The sequence below is a fragment of the Myxocyprinus asiaticus genome, chromosome 23, assembly GCF_019703515.2.
Source record: "Myxocyprinus asiaticus isolate MX2 ecotype Aquarium Trade chromosome 23, UBuf_Myxa_2, whole genome shotgun sequence".
Classification (NCBI taxonomy): Eukaryota; Metazoa; Chordata; class Actinopteri; order Cypriniformes; family Catostomidae; genus Myxocyprinus; species Myxocyprinus asiaticus.
Genome location: NC_059366.1, coordinates 4017815 through 4038847, shown reverse-complemented (window position 1 = coordinate 4038847; position 21033 = coordinate 4017815). Strand labels below are relative to the sequence as shown.

Sequence of the window (21033 nt, the reverse complement as noted above, 5' to 3'; positions counted from 1 at the left end):
TTGTTTCCGTCACCTTTATATGGGCGGAGACTAAAAGAGAGGTGGATAAGTGTGATAATGTTGGGCAGCCTCGTGTCCTCTTGCACTCACACTAGATATTTGAGGGGGGAAAAGGCCATCGAAGGGCGTAGTGTTCAGTCAGTAGACTATACAAACACAGGCCAGACAAAATATTAAAGTCACTGAACGTTGCGTCGCGTGAACGCCGCATGTTAAGACGCGTATGCAAAGGTAGGCTACTAAATGTATTGATATTATGTGCAAAAAGAGATCGTCATATTTATTATATGAATGTATGTACAAATAATATTTTGGACTGTTATCAAATATTTAAACAGACAAAAATTAAGGGACAAAAAAACAAAAAAACAAAAAAAAAAAAGTCTATCCCACAAGCCTCGTTTCCATTCAGGTCAAAAATCGAATATGGCACTGCTGTCACTGTGAATAAGGTAAAATAATTAAAATAATGAATATTAATGGGAAATATTCATAAACAGAAACGGACAACTAGGCTAGCATAAACTAACATCCACTAATATAAACATAATGCATTATATTATGCAACATGTAATCAACAAATGTTTTTGCGAAACTTTTAAGTTCTCTTGCTAATTATTTTGCGTAATTATTCAGTCTTCTGCTAGCTCTCCTAGTGTATTCCAGCATTACTCCAGCTTTTGAGTTCAAAAAGAAGAGAAAGCCAGTGCAATGAAAGAGTGAAGCACAAAAGACAACACTTAGGCAATGCACAAATCATAACCTTCTGTGTGCAAATAAAGACAACACAGTTAAAATGACATTAAATGCGAGTGGTCTAATTGAAATGGAATGCTGTGGTGCACAACTGAATCGCATATTATTATTTTGTTTTTGTTTTTGTTGTGATGGTGATTCCCTCTCCATTAATAAAGCAATACATGCTTCTTTATGTGTGGTGACTGAAGGTTTTGGGCTTTAAAATAACTGCAATTCGGAACTCACTTTTAAATAATTCCTATTTGTGTTTGGAACAACCCTTTAGTTTAGCCACCATGATTGCTCTCCCTTCGGAGTGCCCTGTGGAGGCATCATTTATGCGGTTTGGTACGTGTCAGTGTTGAATGACTGACTCCCTCACAGCACAATTGTCGCCATCTGCTGGCGCATGATAAATGGCCACGTAAACATACATATAAAATAATAATTGATATCTGAGCATATTCAAATTCCATTAGGCCTGTAGTTTGGGAAAACATGCTACATATATAAAAATGGTCGTTTTGTAGCATTTCTTAAATATACTGCATAAAAATCATTATCTGTTTTTGGTTTTGTTTTGTTTTTTTGCATTTGCTATATATCACATTTATGTATGATATAATGATGCAGTACAGAAATGAGTCACTGTATCTTCTCACTCTTTACATGATTACAAGATACAGTTTTCCACAAAAAGCAGGCACCCGGCACTTGTCATCTCGACTTATCTCTCATCACTGCAATAGCCCGCAGAGCATTCAGGAGTGGGAATGCATATACGAGAGCACAAGTTTTGCGAGAGAATGAAAAGCATTTGCTTATTTTTTCCCCATGCCACACATTTTTTTCCCCACCACCTTGGCCCTTTAGGGGCTCCGTAGAAGCGGGAATGCATGTACGAGAGCACATGTTTTGCGAGAGAACGCATAGTTTCTCGGGGGAATGCAAAGTTTTGCGAGCGAAGCAAAAGCATTTGCTTATTTTTTCCCCCTACCACCATGGCCCTTTAGGGGCTCTGTAGGCACTCAGTTCATTGTGCTGCATCTGGTTGTTTATGAGCGCAAGAACGTGTTCAGTTGTGTAATTCCCTCACATTTAGTTGTTGTTTTATGTCTTTTCATGTTCTTTTTTCTTGCAAAACAGACCCTGACTGAACCAGAGTGCATCGAACGTATTTCACACCTTGTTTCGCAACCTGTTCTTGTTTATGACCTATAGCTGAAATAACGGAACGCCAAATGCGCCTCCAACACGATATGCGCAATCGCCTCTACATGAGGAGGAGTTAATCTGCTCTCTATTCGGACCCCTAGCGTATCTTCTCTCTCTCCTGCACGCCAATTTGGGGGTGCAAGTCTTGTCCTTCTTGCACCAACTTCATCTCGACATCGGTAAGTTTATTATACTATCTTTATACACCCTTCAATTAAGCAAAAACACTCTTGTTATCAGTAACATTTATATATGGTTCTGTATGGTTGATATGTATTTAGTTCTTTGAAGATTAAAAGTGTTCAGACAAGGTGGTTTCTTTAAAGCACCAAAAGAGATCGTTTACTATAATAAGACTCAAAGACCCTATCAGTGTACGTATGATTTTAACTTGAAGAAAATAATAATGACCTATACATATGAAGTTGTTTGTTAAAGTATTGAAAGGACAAACAGGTTTAAATGGCATGGACTCTATATAAGGAACCTGAGAGCAGTGCTGAACTGCGTTTCTATTCTTGGCCGTAGTTGTGATAAATTGAGACAGATGCAAAGAGAGGAATGCTGAGGTGATATGCTGCGATAACAGTTCTTAAGAGTTCAGTTTAGTATTTAAAGAGCATTAGAATACAGCTCTACACTTTATGGATGACTTTTAGTTTCCTTGGTTTAATAGTTAGAGTGTCAGTAATCGTTGATGGACATACATGGTTTTAAAATATATGAACCACGGCTGTCACTACACTACAGACTTAAGAAAGCTGGCTGATAATTTGTTGTTTTGTTGCTGAATATACTTGTGAAAGTGACAATCTTATGCAAGTTGACGGAATTAATTATACATAAAGCATTGCAATACTTTACAGTCTTTGAATAATCTCTTGCTTAATTTGTAAATTGATAATAGCATGGTCAACTACTTAATATAGTGTAATTTAAAGAGTTAGCTCACCCAAAATGATCAATTCTGTATATATTGACTCACCATACCCATGCTGTTTCATTCCCATATGACTTTCTTTCTTCCATGAAAAACAAAAGATGTTAGGCAAAATATAAGGGACTGACAGCTTCAGTTACCTTTCACTTTCTTTGCATTTTTTTCCCTCATACATATTCAGTCCTTGACATTCTGCCTAACATAACCTTTTGCAACACAAAATATCTTTTTGGGGGATCTTTTTGTCTGCACCACCAAAACGTTGGTCAGCCAGTCGTATGCTAAATGCCACTCTATGCCATCTTCAACTCAAGTGAATACTGTCTTTACTTATTGCTTTATCTATTAATTTTTATTTTGTTTGACGTGGGACACAAAGGGAGTTTTCAGAATGTCCGAATTGTGGCTCAAAAAAACAAAAAAAACATAAACGTAATACATATTTGTACACTATATTCTAGGTCTTCTGATGCTGTGTAATGGCTTTGTGAGAGGTACACAACCAAATTCAAATCTTTATTTAATGATCAGCAATCCCGTCCACCGTAACAGTCAGATCCGACCCGCGTCCATTTAAACATTCTAGAATAAGAAACATTACGACAGCTTTGACATCAGCGATTTCAAATGCCATTGGCTCTCACGTGTCTTGTGACCGATTGTGACATGCAGCTGTTGACAGTACATTTTTGAATGAGATGTGACTGCCTTCATGGAGATCAAAACCTTCAGTCTGACTCTGTTCCACACATGGAGCTACAGTATAGTATGACTTCAGAGGACTTTGAATGCTGTATACATTTGGAATTGTGCTTTTTGTCATTTTTTAAAATAAATTATGCAGAATGTACTTTTATCTGCTTGTTATGGTTTTTATGTTGTTGATAATTGGTTAGGTTTAGGCATAGGGGTTTGGGTTCTAAAATATCGATATAATAGTATAATGTAACTAAAATAATGTATTTCTAAGTATAATAAAACATATTGCAGTTAAACAAGCAATAATATACGAAGATTGCTGACCTGTGACTGAATTGTCCAAACTGAGACCGTTCTGTCTGTGACGTTTTCATGGTGCAGGAAAATCGTCGCTATGGTAACACCACAGAACCAAGAAAGGCAATCAGCTCCATTACTAAATCTTTTAAGACTAAAGGATTTGTGCAGATTACTGTATGTTGTATAATCTGTTCTTCCACTTATATTGTCATAATTCCTTGTAGGTCTAGGCTGTGACCCATCACTACAGTCATGGCACCCAAAAAGAACAAGGCCGCTAAAAAGAACAAAGCTGATATCAATGAGATGACAATTATGGTAGAAGACAGTCCCTCCAACAAAATCAATGGGCTCAACACTCTTCTGGAAGGTGGAAATGGCTTTAGTTGCATCTCAACTGAGGTCACCGACGCCACCTATGCACCTAACCTCCTGGAGGGACTTGGCCACATGAGGCAAGACAGCTTCCTCTGTGATCTGGCCGTAGCCACCAAGTCCAAATCCTTTGATGTTCACAAGGTTGTGATGGCTTCCTGCAGTGTGTACATCCAAAACGTGCTCAGGAAAGATCCGTCCCTCAAGAAGATTGACCTCAACGATTTATCTCCAGTTGGTTTGGCTACAGTCATCACATATGCTTATTCTGGAAAGCTGACCTTGTCTTTGTACACCATTGGCAGCACGATCTCAGCAGCCATGCTGTTGCAGATCCATACTTTGGTGAAGATGTGCAGCGATTTCCTGATGCGAGAGATCAGCGTGGAGAACTGTATGTACATCGTCAACATTGCCGACACGTACAATCTGAAGGAGACAAAAGAATCAGCACAGAAGTTCATGCGGGAGAACTTCATCGAGTTCTCTGAGATGGAACAGTTCCTGAAGCTCACCTATGAGCAAATCAGTGAATTTCTCATGGATGACTCACTTCATTTGCCTTCGGAGCTCACAGCTTTCCAGATTGCAATTAAGTGGTTAGACTTTGACGAGAAGAGGCTAAAGTATGCTCCTGATCTGTTGTCCAACATTCGCTTTGGAACCATCTCACCCCAGGACCTTGTTAGTCACGTACAGACCGTACCTAGAATGATGCAAGATTCGGAGTGCCACCGTCTGCTGGTTGATGCCATGAATTACCATCTGTTGCCATTCCAACAGAACATTCTGCAGTCCAGAAGGACCAAGGTTCGTGGTGGCCTCCGAGTGCTGCTCACTGTGGGTGGACGACCTGCCCTAACCGAGAAATCTCTCAGCAAGGACATTCTCTACCGAGATGAGGACAACATCTGGAACAAGCTAACGGAAATGCCTGCAAAGAGCTTCAACCAGTGTGTAGCTGTTTTGGATGGCTTTCTTTACGTGGCTGGTGGCGAAGACCAGAATGATGCAAGGAATCAAGCGAAACATGCCGTTAGCAATTTCTGCAGGTAAGATTTGTTTGAAGTGTTTTTATTTATCAAGAGAAGCAATGGATCACTTATGGCTATTTCTTTAACTAGATATGACCCCCGATTCAACTCATGGATCCACCTGGCTAACATGATTCAAAAGCGCACTCATTTCAGCCTCAACACCTTCAACGGTCTCTTGTTCGCTGTAGGCGGACGCAATTCCGATGGCTGCCAGGCATCTGTTGAGTGCTACGTTCCATCCTCAAACCAATGGCAAATGAAAGCTCCAATGGAAGTCCCTAGATGTTGCCATGGCAGTACAGTTATCGATGGCAAGATCTTGGTAACCGGCGGTTACATTAACAATGCCTACTCTCGTGCTGTATGTTCTTATGACCCATCCACCGACAGCTGGCAGGATAAGAACAGTTTAAGCACCCCGAGAGGATGGCATTGTTCCGTGACCGTCGTAAATCACGCCTACGTTCTTGGCGGCAGCCAACTGGGTGGACGCGGCGAGAGGGTAGACGTCTTACCGGTTGAATGTTACAACCCTCACTCTGGCCAGTGGAGCTATGTCTCCCCCTTGCTTACGGGGGTGAGCACAGCAGGTGCTGCCACCTTGAATAACAAGATTTATCTTCTAGGCGGCTGGAACGAGATTGAGAAGAAGTATAAAAAATGTATTCAGGTGTATAACCCTGATCTTAACGAATGGACTGAGGATGATGAATTGCCAGAGGCTACAGTTGGTATCTCATGTTCTGTTGTCACCATCCCTACACGCAAAACACGAGAGTCGAGGGCCAGCTCCGTATCGTCTGCGCCGGTTAGTATATAAGTGGCATGGAGAGTTGTTAGGAAATGTAACTGAATTGCTAATTGTAATATGAGTACAAATTTGTTAAAGATACATTTTTCTTAGAGATGTTTAGTGGATTAATTGCCACTTCATATGTTCTCAGAATGTTGAATGTCAAAACACAATTTTGAAAACCGCAAAGTTAAATTGTGTATTCAAGTTAACAATTATGATGCATTATTTTTAGGACACACAAAAGAATCTGAGTGTCTGTTTTGACAATTGTTAAAGACTGCTGTATTGAAAGATGGTTCAGTGGGAACAGTGAAAGTTAGAGAGATTTCTTTTGGAATTTGATTTGTTTCTTATAAAGTGTGTGGTATAAAAATCCAAAAACAGTTATCTTTATTTACAGTTATAACTTTCTTTGGAAAGTTATTTTTTAAATGGGGCCAATTCTCCAACAATAATTTGATTAGTCCCTTAATATAACTATTGATTAATTCAACTGAAATGCAATGGGTGAAAACTGAGGTAATTACAATAATGCACACTATCCAAATATATTAGACATACTCTAATTATCAAACAATGAAATGACCTGAAGAAAAAAAAAATAGTTGCAGGTATTTATAATCACAAATTTATTTTCCAGTGTTGCCATTCTTATTGCACTGTACACATGTATGTTTGTAGTTCATACAGTACATGCATAAGATTATACTACTGAAACATGAAATAGATTGCTTGAGAAAGCCATGTTTTTCATTTCACCTAAACCTGCCTACCAGGAGTAGTTGTGGTAAAACCAGGTAGTTTATTCAAATGTACGATATAGCAACGCAGTCCTGATTTGGCTCTTAGGAAACCTATAGCCTATAATTTAGTTTACACTGTGAAAATACAAATGCAGACATGTTTAAAAGGTTATGTTGTAAAGAACACTGAATGGGGCAGAAAAGGATTTACAGTGGTGGCATGTTTTGTAAATTGAATAAATAATTGTGAATTAGATTTATGCGAAGTGTTAGCATCTTTGTTTGCAGATGAATAAAATGATATGTTCAGGCTGGAAAACATTGTACTTAGGTATTCAAAAATATGTGACAACTGCACACTAATTTATTACATTTAATAACATATTGCTTATTTAAGGTAAATCAATTGTTTGTATTTACAATAATACAACTCTGCATATTTATTAAAGGTTCTTAAGAAATGTTGTTGTTGTGGAGATATTTTGACTGTAGGGCCCAAGCACTAAAGGTGCGAAGGCCCTATTGTTCTTCTAAGGATTATTAGGGGTCCAAGCACCTAAGGTGCTGGAACCCTATTGTATTTGTTCCACTTTTCTTATTAGGGGTCCAAGCACCAAAGGTGCTGGAACCCTATGGTATTTGTTCCGATTTTCTTATTATTCATATTAGGGGTCCAAGCACCGAAGGTGCTGGAACCCTATTGTATTTGTTCCACTTTTCTTATTAGGGGTCCAAGCACCAAAGGTGCTGGAACCCTATGGTATTTGTTCCGATTTTCTTATTATTCATATTAGGGGTCCAAGCACCGAAGATGCTTGAACCATATTGTATCCGTTAGGATTTTCTTATTAGGGGTTCAAGCATGAAGAGCAAGAAACCCTATTGTTTTTGTCATGATTTTAGGGGTCCAAGCACCGAAGGTGCTGGAACCCTATTGTATTTGTTCCGATTTTCTTATTAGGGGGCCAAGCAGCGAAGCTTCTGGAACCCTATTGTAATTGTACTGATTTTCTTCTTTTTCTTCTTTTTTTCTGCACTTAAAGTGTCTGGGCATCAGAGACTATAAGTTGTGGAGACACCAAACTTGGCAGGATGATCCCAAGATCACTACTCAGGCGCACACAAACACACACCAATCTGACCCTAGGTGGCGCTATAATAAACACTTGTACGTTTTGACTCGTATCTCTGCAACCATAAGGGCTAGAATCAAAATTTCTCTGATTCCTTGAGTCAGGCCCATACAAAATGTATATCTCCGGGTTCATTTCCGTCTATAATCTTTTCCCGCCATTTTGAATTTTTTGAAAAACCTACTTTTTCGAACTCCTCCTAGACCGTTTGTCGATCATCGTGCAATTTGGTTTACATCATCTACAGACCCCCCTGACATAAAGTTATCAAATGAATTTTGATACGTCAAATCGTTCCGAAGATATTAACAATACAGTTCCTTCAGTTTAACGTGATTTGAGTAATTGATCAATATCTACTCAACACAAACTCCATGAAATGTCACACCAAAATATCTGTCCACAGCATCCACAGGATCTTTTCTGTCAAATGTGATTATTTTGGTCATCTCGCCAAAATTTCTTTCTTCTTCTTCTTCTGCCTTAAAAGTGTCTGGGCATCAGAGAACATAAGTCGTACAGATCCCAAATTTGGCAGGATGGTTTCAAATCCCCCCACTATTCAGGCACCCACACACACATCCGTCAAACACTAGGTGGCACTATAATAAGCACCTTTTCGAACTGAAAAACCTACTTTTTTGAACTCGGCATAGGGCGCTTGTCCGATTTGCACAAAACTTGGTATACAAAATCTCCAGATCCTCCAGACAAAAAGTTATCAAAACAATTTTGATATGTCAAATCATTCTGAAAAATATAATCAAATACCTTTTGGGCTGTGGCCCATAATAGCTAATTGGCCTATAACTTGTTAGCACAATTTTCAAACTTAGCAAAACTTTTATAAAAAACATGGAAAAAGGAACATTCTGAGGTCAGTTGCAAAATTTCATCAATTTGGCAGCGCTATAACAGAAGAAATAGCTGTTTTTACAATTATATTTTTAATTAATTAGAACTATGGAGAAAGACAGGCTGTTTTACTGTTTTTCCACCAGAGGGAGTCACATGACAAGAAATTTCTTCAAATAATACTAACAGTTATATTCTGCCATTCAGCCACTCCTTGTAAATCAGATAAATAAATTATTAAATTAACGGCTTTCTTCTTAATTTCTCCTTTGGAAGAATAGCTTCTGTTGTTCTTATTTGTCAGTTACTTTGGATGAAAGTGTCTGACTTTATTAAGCCAGCTTCACGGGTGCACATCAGTGGTCGCGTTCATGCGGATATGAAATGTTGCACAAAGTATAGTGCGCGTTCAAGCCATACTTCATTTCAAATGACTGTACGCACTGTTCCGCTAGTCCACCTAATTACCTGTCATTTCTTGACACTGCTTCAGTTCCCGCTCCATTTTAAACCATCTAGGTTCTGTCTGGTGGTATTGAATACCCACCTCCGACTTTGGAGCTGGCCAGTCATAGTGAAGATTTTGGGTTGGCACCTGGGATGGCCAATGGAGCGAACTTTCAGACAGCACTTATTTAAAGGTCATTGAAGTACGCATATACATTTTTAAAAAATTAAATCACTTACACTCTCTACATTTCAAATAAGCTATAGTTTTTGTAATGCAAAAATAAAACAAAAAATGTTAAAACAAAAATATTATTTAAAAACAAAGAGCTGCATCAATGCCATATATATATATTCTATTTTTTTCCCCCTCTTGTCATCTATGGCAAAGCGGGCCAAATCAAAGGTCATCACGGGCCTTAGTTTGGGCACCTCTGATATAGATCTTCTTGAATTTCTTTAGAAATGAAAACAAAGGCTGAGGAATAGATTTAAACCCTATTCGGACAGGATTAGTTTTATATGTGGATGGGGGGGAATTTAATATTTACCAGAGCTTCAGTCATTTTAATTCCTTTTCATGTCACTAATTTTACTGCACTGGTAAAAAGAAATTTTATCTCAAATAAAATTCCCTGTAATAATAAGCCTTGTTGATATTGATAGCCTGTGAATTGACACGTTGGTAAAAAGCCTGTAAATCAGCACTTTTCGGCTATGTTGGTTAACAAGATGGCAGAAAATGTAAGACGCTGCTGAGTTCACTCCACAAACCTACGTAAGATTCCGAGTTGGGCTCTCTGCGTCATTATTCAAAACTGTTTGCATCCATATGACCAAAGTAAGTTCAGAATTGTTGCTTCTTCCCCAAATACAATTTAATATGTTAATATTGTGATTGTAAACTGTGTGTATCAACAACATGCCATTTGGCTTCTAATGAAACTAATTCATTCACAAACTCACGCACTTAGGCATAGTAACAGGAGAGTTTATTCGTAATATGTCAACAAACAGCATGAAAGTAGAGCTTGTGCCCGTAATTGCACTAATTTACACAACAGGGAAAAACAGCTGAAAATAATAATCACACAGCGGTTTGGGAGACGTGGGTGATGTTTTTATTTTCTAATTACTTTTTGTCTGCTTCTTCCCAATGTCTTTCAGTCTTGCGCTCTCTATTTCATTGGCTGTTGTTTATTGTTGATCTCTCGCTTGTCAGCATGAGTGCGCACACCTGACGTCTCCTCAGACAAATTTCAAGCAGGTGATACTTATAATAGCAGAGTAAACAGATGAACCAGTGCATACAAGATGCTTGAGAGATCTTTTTCAAATGAAAATCCCACTATTTGTGCCACTTTTCCATCACCCGTGTTGAAGATAAGTGAAACTGACATCTGCACTCTCACAGAAGCAGATATCTCATGGACCAGCAACCTCTAGTTATAGTTAAAATCAATTTTACATTCTGAGGAAACGATGGCTGTAATACTACAGGATAAGAAGTCCTTTTAGATGGCAGAATAACTTGTATTTATGTATTATATAAATGCATAGAAATGTATCTGAACAACTATGGTACACTGAAAATTTCTTCTGAGTTTTATATAATTAGTTTGCAAAGAAATATGTAATCTCCAAAATACTTGTAGATAATCAAATGTCCCCTTAATTTTTATATATCCTAAAAATATGGAAAACATATTTGTCAAGTTGCCAGATATGATTCAATATATTGTTGTCCAACTAAAATAAAGAGACAATATTATTTGTTTAATAAAATATTATATTTCTATAAAGACACTTATTTAGTGTTGTGATAGGAATAACAAAATAAACACAAAAGTTCAAGCATATAAGTGTTCATGAAAAGAGCAAATTCTCATGTAACCTCACCAGCCCATAAGCAGAGACAGTCACTTGCTTTATCATTGCTGTACTGACCTCTGATTAGTTGGCTAATCCTAGTTTTCTGTACTCTTTCTAGCACATTGTCTGCAGTATCATGACTTTTTGGTCTGTGTACTACTGTTGCACTGTTGTAGTTCTGTATTATTATTTGTACAAATGTTATAATATTAGTAATATAATTTTGCAGGCCACATAACATGTAAGCATTCTGCAACAATAAACTCCTTAATCTGACGTATGTTGCCTTTTTTGTTGTTTTTAAATATTTTCCAACATTTGCAATATTGTGAGATAACCTAGAAAGGAGCCATATGCAGTGATTATATCAATATGTAAATTACTTTCCATATAGCAATGCTTATGATGCTAAATCCTTGCTGATTCTTGCTGAATTCTTGCTGATTGTTAAATTCAATTTATGGTGCCAAAATGTTCTACTGGATTATCTGTTCATTTGATTCAATTTAACACATTTCATGTCTCTTAGACAATCTATAAGCAGTTGCATATGTTTTACCAGTGTACAAAAACATAAAAGCTGTGTACCCAGTTGAGGTGATAATATATTTGTTAAAGTGTTTACATGGTTGTAGTTTCAGTTCTATATAAACGTTGCACATTAGAGTTTAAACACAACAGTTCACGAAAACACTTTTATAAGTTAGAGAGCCACATGTGTTTATTATAGAAATACTTATTTGTCTAAAAAGAAGTGCTTGTGGACTTACAAAGTTTTGAACTGCAGACTGTAAATTTACATTTGATTGAAATGGACCTATTGGATTATATATCTCAATGTTGGAGAGTGAGCATTCTGCCCTGCTCCGTTTGAAATTCTACTGCAGTCTGTCACACACAGCATTAAAGAGCATGAACAAAACATTTATTGTTTGATTTTGTGATAAAAGTGACAAATTGAAAGCTGAAGCTAAAATCGTGTTTCTCATAAATCTACTTCTCACTCAAATGATGGAGCATATCACATTTGTTGATATGTTGCTGTTGCTGGTGCTGTTCAGTGCTTCAAATCTGCGTTAAGTGTGTGCAGATAATAATGAGACCAGATGGGTATTCCAGAAAGCAGGTTAAGTGACTTACCTGGGGTAAGTTTACTCAGAATTTGCATTCAAAGGTGAACAAACTGTGTACATTGTGCTTTAACTTTTAGTGGGAAGGTTTTCATACTGTAATATTTTTTAACGCAGAACACAACGGAAAGTCCCCCACACTCTTCAATGTAAAGATAGGGCTTTATTTATATATATTTAGCCCTTCTAATAAATCATTTTTATTCTATACATTTCATAGAATAAAATTATTACAGCAACCACATTCTATTTACAGTTCCTTCAGTCAATGAATATTAATGTTATTTATAAAATAACATTCCATAGTATCAATATGCAGGTAATGTCTTCCAATTAAAAGCTTAAGCAATTAATCACTCATTATTCTTCTTCACTAACTAGATAATATGTCATCATTTCACAGACCACAGATATAGAGGTTAGAGATTTTACTTCTTATCACTCTAATTCATGTAGGCTACGGTACATATAAATGCACACATTTCCAGACTTGTTCATTGTACTCTCTTTATTATCTGAAAATATAAATGAGACATGCTGTCATATAGAATCACCCACAGTCACCAACCTTTTACAGCTTCCTATTAACAAGGAAGAGATGAGTTACTTTTCCCTAATGCTGAGATCATGAACATCTATAATGTATAGTCAGACACATGATCTTCAATTAAAACTACATCATTTCATTGTGTACCAAGTTGGTGGAGGCAGATGGACCCTACTGTACATGTACAAGTTTTAATGCCACATCAAATGAGAAAAGAACACAATGGACATGTAACTCCTATCATTGTCCACCTCTGTTACAGTAGATCTTCATCTTATAATGCACATGAATAATCATGTGTGGCCTACTAAAAAACATTACATTAAATCTATGGAAAATGATGAGAACTGTGGGAGATCCTACAATTCAAAGAGGGTCTATTAATACGAGACCATCAGCAACTGTGGGAAGTTTTTAGAAACCCCAACTGGGTACATCAAATGGTATTAAAAATAAAGGAAATACATTCAGTTCACATGACATACAGTAAAATAAAATTAGCATGCACAGATCATGGTAAATACCATTCAGATCTTAAAATAAAATATATAGTAAACCTACAGCCTATTATCATAATATTAATAGAATATGAATGTTAATATTTATGAAGATAAAATAATGCTCGTTGCAGTCATTAAAACTTCATGTTCTGCTTCACTGAAATATGGCGCTCCTTTCTTCTTAGCGTCTGTTTCCATGGTGACTCGTGGATTCGGTGATCTGCTGAGAATGCCTTTCTGAATTCACCGTGAACGCGCACAAACTCTGAGTTTCAAACTCATGGTTGAGTGAACTAACCCCGCGCAGGTGTTCTGGAAACCACATACCGCGAGTAAGCAAGTTTATGTCACGGTTAGTTAACCTTGCTTTCTGGAACAGCCCTCTGATGCCGGTTTCTAAAGTCAATTTGTCTTGTTTATTGGCTGCTGCGGATCTGTGTTGTTTCTATTAATGTATTGTCCCGTAAACAGTCTGAAGTTCAGCGCTGACTGACAACAAACAAAGTGAAGTAGAAAGTGAATGGCTACCGCAAGCGCTTTTGAACATCTGTTGTCAACATAGTTTTTCAAAATAAAAGTCCCACATTGACTAAACTAATTTTGAAATTAATATGAACATGAATTACATTGTTAAAATAAAGAAAAGTAAATAAATTAAAATTAATACAAAATAAAATATTTTACTACACTTTTAGGATATCAAATAATATGGTGAAATTATCTTTATATTCATATGCTCAGAAAAATAATTGAATATTAATTTTAATATCTGCTACATAGCTAATGGTAAAACGGTGCATATTATACACAGTCTATATGCAATTTGGAACAAAACACATTTATATTTGTGATCTCTGGGATAGATGGTCCTTTTTTTATTCCAATAAACTTCAGTTTATTTGGGCAGTGGGGGTTCCAGAGTTCTGCGTGCTTCTATGACACCATCATAGCAATATCAAATCGCATATCACATTTTTCAACTTATTGCAATTTACAAATCACATTTTTCCTCAATATTGTGCAGCCCTAGAGCTAAGGCTTTTTCATACAGTAAATACAATGTCTTATCACCTGTTCTTGTCTTTTGATTTTCAAAAAATTTTTATGCCTGGCTTGTCAGGACCAAGTTGTTTGATGGCCAATTTGTCTTTATTTGCAACAGAAACAACACGCTGTTACACACGTTTATCAATAGCGGTCGCCATTTTCGCAATCTGTAAGACTGCTGGCACACACTAATACTAAAGTTACCTTTAGTTTGTTACTTCATTATGGGCAGACTCATTTCTGCCCCAATGCATCATGGCTTGTTGCAGTACCATATTTTTTATGATTAATGTTTTTTTATTGATTCATCTATTAAACAAAGAAAAGCAAAACATATACGAACAGAATCAATACTTAATCCCCACTATTACCTTACCCCCCTTGAATTGCATAAGGTCACCCTTGCATCCCCAGATGCAGACTTGATGATTTTTTAGAATCCTAGCACACACTTCCTCCTCCAATGCCAAGTTTAAATCTTTCTCCCATACTCTTTTGATAGAAGTTAAAGCTCTGTCCCCAGACTCTGAATTAGCAGGGAGTAATACACTGATGCCTCATGACCTTTTCCAAAAGCAGTAATCACCACTCCCAGAGTGTCTGCCACTTTAGGGGGGTGTAAACTACTCCCAAAAACAGTACAGAGCAGGTGGCGCAGCTGTAAATACTTATAGAACTGAGATCTGGGAATCCCAAAATGCTGAACCAAATTTTGAAAGGATCTCAACACTCCACTCTCATGTAGGTCACCGAGTGTAGTAACCCTCCTCACAATCCACTCTGACCAGCAAAAAGGGGACTTATTAATACTTAATTTGGGGTTCAGCCATATGCTTGAGGCAACATTTAAATAAATGTCTGAATTAAACAATCTGGACACTTTTGTCCATACCGAGTGCAAATGCGAGATAACTTAACATTTCCGGTTAGTTTGATAGAAAGGCTTTGCACTGGCGAAATAGGGGCAAGAACTTCCTATTCGATACAAAACCAGGGAGGGGCTGTCTCAGGTGGAAGCGACCAATGAGCCAAATGTCTGAGACCGACTGCATAATAATAAAACAAAATCTTGGGTAGGCATAGCTCACCTTTTGTCAATCAGCCTATGTAATTTATTGAAATCATATCTGGGATGCTTACCATTCCAAATGAAGGATTTCGCTATGCTACAGAGACTGCAGCAGTTAGTTAAATTTTGGAATACAATTAATTTTAATAACATTAACCTTCCCAATCGTAGATAAATGTAATGAAGCACACCTGCCCACATATCTCAAAAACATTTTTATTAAGGGGTCAAAATTAACTCTAACTAAATCAGACAAATTTGCTGGGAATAAAATGCCCAAATACTTAATGTCCTGTTTGGGCCACTGGAAGGCGCCCGGCTGAAAAGCCGTTACTGGGCAGTAGGCTGTCAGAGCCAAAGCTTCGGATTTAGACCAATTGACTCTGTATCCTGAGAACTTAGAAAAGGATTTAATAATCCTGTGGAGGCAAGGCATAGATCTAGTGGGGTCGGAGATGAATAATAAAATATCATCTGCGTAAAGCAAAAGCATATGCACCACACCTCCCGCCACCACCTCTTATCGCAGCTGCTAATGGTTCCAGAGCAAGACAGAACGATAATGGGGAAAGAGGGCAACCCTGCCGGGTGCCCCAATCCAGAGTAAAATTATCTGAAATGAATCCATTTGTTTGTCTATAAAGTAACTTAATCCATCCAATAAAAGTATTCCCGAACTCATATATTTCCAAAATCTTAAAAAGATAATCCCATTCTACCATATCAAAAGCCTTTTCGATGTGAAGTGAGATGGCAGTGACTGGAGTCTGATCATTCGCCACTGACCACATGATATTGATGAAACACCTAATGTTATCAGAAGAGCTGTGACCCCGAATAAACCCCACCTGATCTATATGTATAAGAGATGTCATAACTTTACTTAATCGGTTAGCCAGAATTTTTGACAATATTTTAACGTCTAGCTGGATCAGGGAAATTGGATGGTAACTCTTACACTCACTTGGATCTTTGTCCTTTTTAAGTATCAGACTGATCCTGGCTTGTGTCATGGTTGGAGGAAGCTTTCCATTCTTTAATGATTTTGTATAAACTATAGCAAAAGTGGAGCCAGTTCCGTAGCATAAGATCTAAAAAATTCAACGGCAAAGCCATCTGGCCCCGGAGCCTTGCCTGTAGGCAAGGCCTTAATTACCTCGCCAAGCTCATCCAAGGTTATCTCAGAATCTGAATTTTTTTGCTCAGTCGTCAGTTTAGGGAGTTCTAAGGGTTCCACAAAGTTTCTAATATCTTCATCAGCAGACGAAGATGTGGAACTATAAAGATCAAGATAGAATTCTTTAAAAGCATTATTAATATTAATGGCCAAGGTAAATATTTCACCACCAGCAGATTTCACTGAGGGAATGGTAGAAAAAGACTCTCTCTACTTTATATATCTAGCCAAAAGTTTTCCTGCCCTGAATAGCCAAAACTTCACCTTCTGTGGTGGAGTGGTGGTGGCGTAGTGGACTAAAGCACATAACTGGTAATCAGAAGGCTGCTGGTTCAATCCCCACAGCCAACACCATTGTGTCCTTGAGCAAGACACTTAACTCCAGGTTACTCCAGGGGGATTGTCCCTGTAATAAGTGCACTGTAAGTTGCTTTGGATAAAAGCATCTGCCAAATGCATAAATGTAAATGTAATATCAATGGCTGGGGTAACAATTTCACCACCAGCAGATTTCACTGAAGGAATGGTAGAAAAAGACTCTCTGCTTTATATAAGTAGCCAAAATTTCCCTACTTTGTCCCCCGACTCAAAGTATGACTGTCTTGCCCTGAATAGCCAAAACTCCACCTTCCGTGACAAAATAGTATTATATCTGTATTTCAATTGAGTCAATTCTTTGAGACCATCAGACAACATTCGGCGCTTCAGCTGTGCCTCGGCACTTTTAATATTCCCTTCCAACTCCACGAGTTCTCATGCTTTCGATTTGTTGATGAATGAGGCATACTGTATGATCTGACCCCTAAGAACCGCTTTAAGTGCCTCCCAAGCCATGCCCACAGAGGATACTGAGGACCAGTTGATCTCCATATAAACATTGATTTCAGTCTTTAACATTTGTTGGAATTCAGGATTTTGCAAAAGGGATACATTAAAGCGCCAACTATATGATTTCTTTTTCTCCATATGTGGCAACATCTCTGAACTCACCAGGGCGTGATCTGAGACTTAGATGTTTCCAACTGAGCAATCAACAACAGATGAAATGAGGGACTTAAATATTAAAAAAAAAAAAAATTCTGTTCTAGAATACATTTTATGGACTGATTTATGGACTGACCAAGATTTTTACACATCCTGTTAAGCGTCAATTTTGCTCTAGGGGGATTACACACTTTTGCTTCAATATGATCAAGGACTGAGTCCATCAAAAGATTAAAGTCTCCTCCCAATATTATATCATGAGGGGTGCCAGCGGCTTGCAACATCCCTTCAAGATCTACAAAAAAGCCCTGATCATCAGCGTTAGGTGCGTAAATATTAGCCAAAATGTAACGTCTCCTCCATGTTGTGTGTTCACTATCAAAATCCTTCTAAACTTTCACAGGACCGCAGACAGCACACGTTTAATCTTCATCCTGCTTGCTGCGAATGAGACACAAAAACCCGCATTTATACAAAGAATCCCTAACATTCACTTAAAATCCCCATTAGTTGTGTAATAAAATGTGATTAGAATTTGAAGTGCTATTAATACAGTAGGCTACGAATCTGAAAATGGCAATAAATGCTGAACACTTGTATGCTGAAAGTGTTCATAAATGTTTTTACTGATATAAAAATATCAATTATATACAGTAGATATATGCAATATACAGAATATGGCAAATATGACAATTTTCATATAAGTAATATGTTTTTTAAACACTTGTGGAATTTAAATGTGTACATAAATGCTCAAATATATGAACTCTAATTGTATTTGTTCGTATATGGGCCATATATGTACACATTTAAATTCATACAGTGGCGAGCAAAGCCTTCTCTGCTGGCGTAACATGCCTGATAAATAAATATTTTTTCATCCTTTCATTCTCATCGACCTTTTTGCCTATGTATTTTGAATCGCTTTCCACTCCTAATTAATCTATAAATGAATAGCAAAAAAAAAAAAAAAGTATCCAATCAGAATTTATTCCTCGATGCTTACAAGCAATGTGTGACAACTGTTTCACAAATCGCATGCCCGAAGCCATGCTCCTTAGCTGAAGCAGCGTGTGAGTCTGAGCTACACCCTGTCAAGCCTTCAGAATTTCCACAGAATCCCTCAACAGTGTAAGTGAATAGGCATCTAAAGTCAGATTGTCAGATTCATCAGCCAATCAGATTAATTTATTTGTTCTTGTGGGTGTGGTCTTAAGGATATTCCCAGTCCTGGCACTGAGTGACGCAATCATGCTTTAAGTGATGTAATTTGAAAGCGAAGAGCGCGAGATCTTGCTGACGGCTGTCATCACTGCTGGTACTGCAGTTGAGGAAGAGATCCTTATGGATTTAAAAACCTGAGATGTTCTGCATGATCGTGCGATTGATTAATTAAACAGGAACGGAGGACTGATTTTCACTTCAAGCTAATTGGTAAGTGCTTTTTACTTTGTTATAGCAACATCAGGAGTTTTCTAAGTGTAAATTAGGCTGCTTGAGCATTCAGTGTCAGATCAAGTTTTGAAAAGTAACCGTGTACCCTGACGAAACAAAATGTATTGCAAGCACAATTTAAATCGCAAAATATTATTAGAGAGCTTTTTCTTGGTATTAGACCTACTTGGTTCTGGCTTTCGTGCGTGGATGTGTTTTTAAAATGTCAATTTGTATTATTAGTTGACTGCCATGTAATGAATGATGGGCATACAGTGTCTTATTCATTGTGAAACTGTGTTTCCTTAATGGCATGAATCGCACTGAAGGCCTAGACTTAAAATGCACGGGCCACGGCTGAATATGGCCATATACCAGATTTAAATATCAGACAATGTAATAATGGCAACAATTATTGAATCCTCATCTGTGTTTTTAGCTTACAGAATTATTGTATGTCTGTTTTAAACTTAGATAAGTTTTATTGAATTCTCTGAGGCAGAAAATTGTAATATAAAAATAATTAAGGGTCTTTCAATACCCACAGCTTTCACCTAAATGTATGTTATTTTTGTGTGCATTTATTTTTTTATTTTTTTTGGTTGTTAACTGCATATTTAGTTATTATGCACTAAAATTTTACATGTAATTGCATTTAAAATGTAATTAACACAATTACAGAGGTATATAATGATGATTTGTGAGTTTTCACTGCAAAACAACCCTCAAAAATGCAGCAAATTGCATTGCAAAATTTGAGAAAAGCAGCAGCAAATTCAGGCATTTTGTAATTCCAGCTAGCCAAATTAAATGGCCATTTCCTAACTGCACCGTAATTTGATGACCAAACTTTAGTTGTGGCAATGTAACTGATTACTTTGTGACAACCGGAAAAGTGAAATTCCTGTATTCGTTGCCGCAGCGTAACTTTGGAACTGTGCCAGTCCATCATGACGACATTGTGGCAACATCGAGGAACAATAGTTGGTTACCAGTTGGTAATCTTTGCTTTTAATGATTATTCTATAGGCTGACATGTAGTAGTGTAACCTAATTTATGTCCTTATTTTCCCAACATAATTTAAAGGTGTAACACTTAAAGATGGGAAAGGAGGAAGCTGGGACCGGCTTGACAAACAAATAGACATTTAATGTCAATGTCCAAAGAAAAAAAACACGCACTGCTTTTCAGCCAGCTGCGTAAAATCATAACGACATTCAGACACGTGGACAAGCTTCGTACATCTCTCTCCCGTCTGCCACTGTCTCTTCGCCTTAAATACTCCCGCCTCCCCTCGCTGGAACACGAGGCCGGTGTGGCACGCAGGTGGAAGTCATTCCTCAATCAAATTGATCTTGTTTTAAGGATTTTTTAAAATATTTTTACAGGAAAACAATACAAAAATGATTATCAAGAATATGATTTTTGCCCTAATATCAAAGGTCTTACTAGAAAAAAGGAAATTATGATCCAACGTGAATTTTCTTTAAAACAAAATAATATGAACGTGCCTGGTAACGTGCATTTTAAATGGCTGGAAGTAGCACTTTAGCTTAGCATAAAGCTGACAATTTACACAAGGTTTATTTCTATTTCTTCTGCTCCAAACTTACTTCAAACTTACTTCTCTGTCTGCTCGTATGAATGTAACACATCATAAGAAAGTGTTTCACCACTGTTCAAATGCACTTTGGATCGCATTATTTATATGGATAAATGTTTTCCATCTGAAAGGACTAAATATTAAATAAAACAAATGACAATAAAATGCAAAGTAATCTCTTCAGTAATCAAAATACTTTTTGAATGTAACTGTATTCTAATTACCAGTGATTTAAATTGTAACACAGTTACTTATATTTTGTATTTTAAATACGTATTCCTGTAACATGTATTCCGTTACTCACCAACCCTGTATATATACAGTTGTGCTCAAAAGTTTGCACACCCTGGCAGAAATTGTGAAATTTTGGCACTGATTTTGAAAATGTCTT

At 37.2% G+C, this 21033-nt stretch overlaps 1 protein-coding gene across 2 annotated transcripts; it reads left to right on the top strand.

Moving 5' to 3' along the window:
• Positions 1 to 1967: 1967 nt before the first annotated feature.
• LOC127413614 (kelch-like protein 31) lies at positions 1968 to 11426 on the top strand. 2 transcript variants are annotated; one of them, XR_007892618.1, is made up of 4 exons: positions 1968 to 2132; positions 4117 to 5319; positions 5392 to 7587; positions 7764 to 11426. XR_007892618.1 is itself a non-coding variant. In XM_051650894.1 (3 exons), the coding sequence occupies exons 2-3, from the start codon at positions 4145 to 4147 to the stop codon at positions 6122 to 6124; spliced, it is 1908 nt and encodes a 635-aa protein (XP_051506854.1). In that variant the 5' UTR covers positions 1968 to 2132; positions 4117 to 4144; the 3' UTR covers positions 6125 to 11426. The 2 variants fall into 2 exon arrangements, 1 of the variants encoding a protein (XP_051506854.1); XM_051650894.1 differs by having other exon boundaries at positions 5392 to 11426.
• Positions 11427 to 21033: the final 9607 nt, after the last annotated feature.

Coding starts and splice junctions, on each gene's coding strand:
- LOC127413614 (XM_051650894.1), top strand. CDS start 4,145: ATGGCACCCAAAAAGAACAAGGCCGCTAAAAAGAACAAAGCTGATATC. Junction 5,320..5,391: donor GCCGTTAGCAATTTCTGCAG/GTAAGATTTGTT, acceptor TTCTTTAACTAG/ATATGACCCCCGATTCAACT.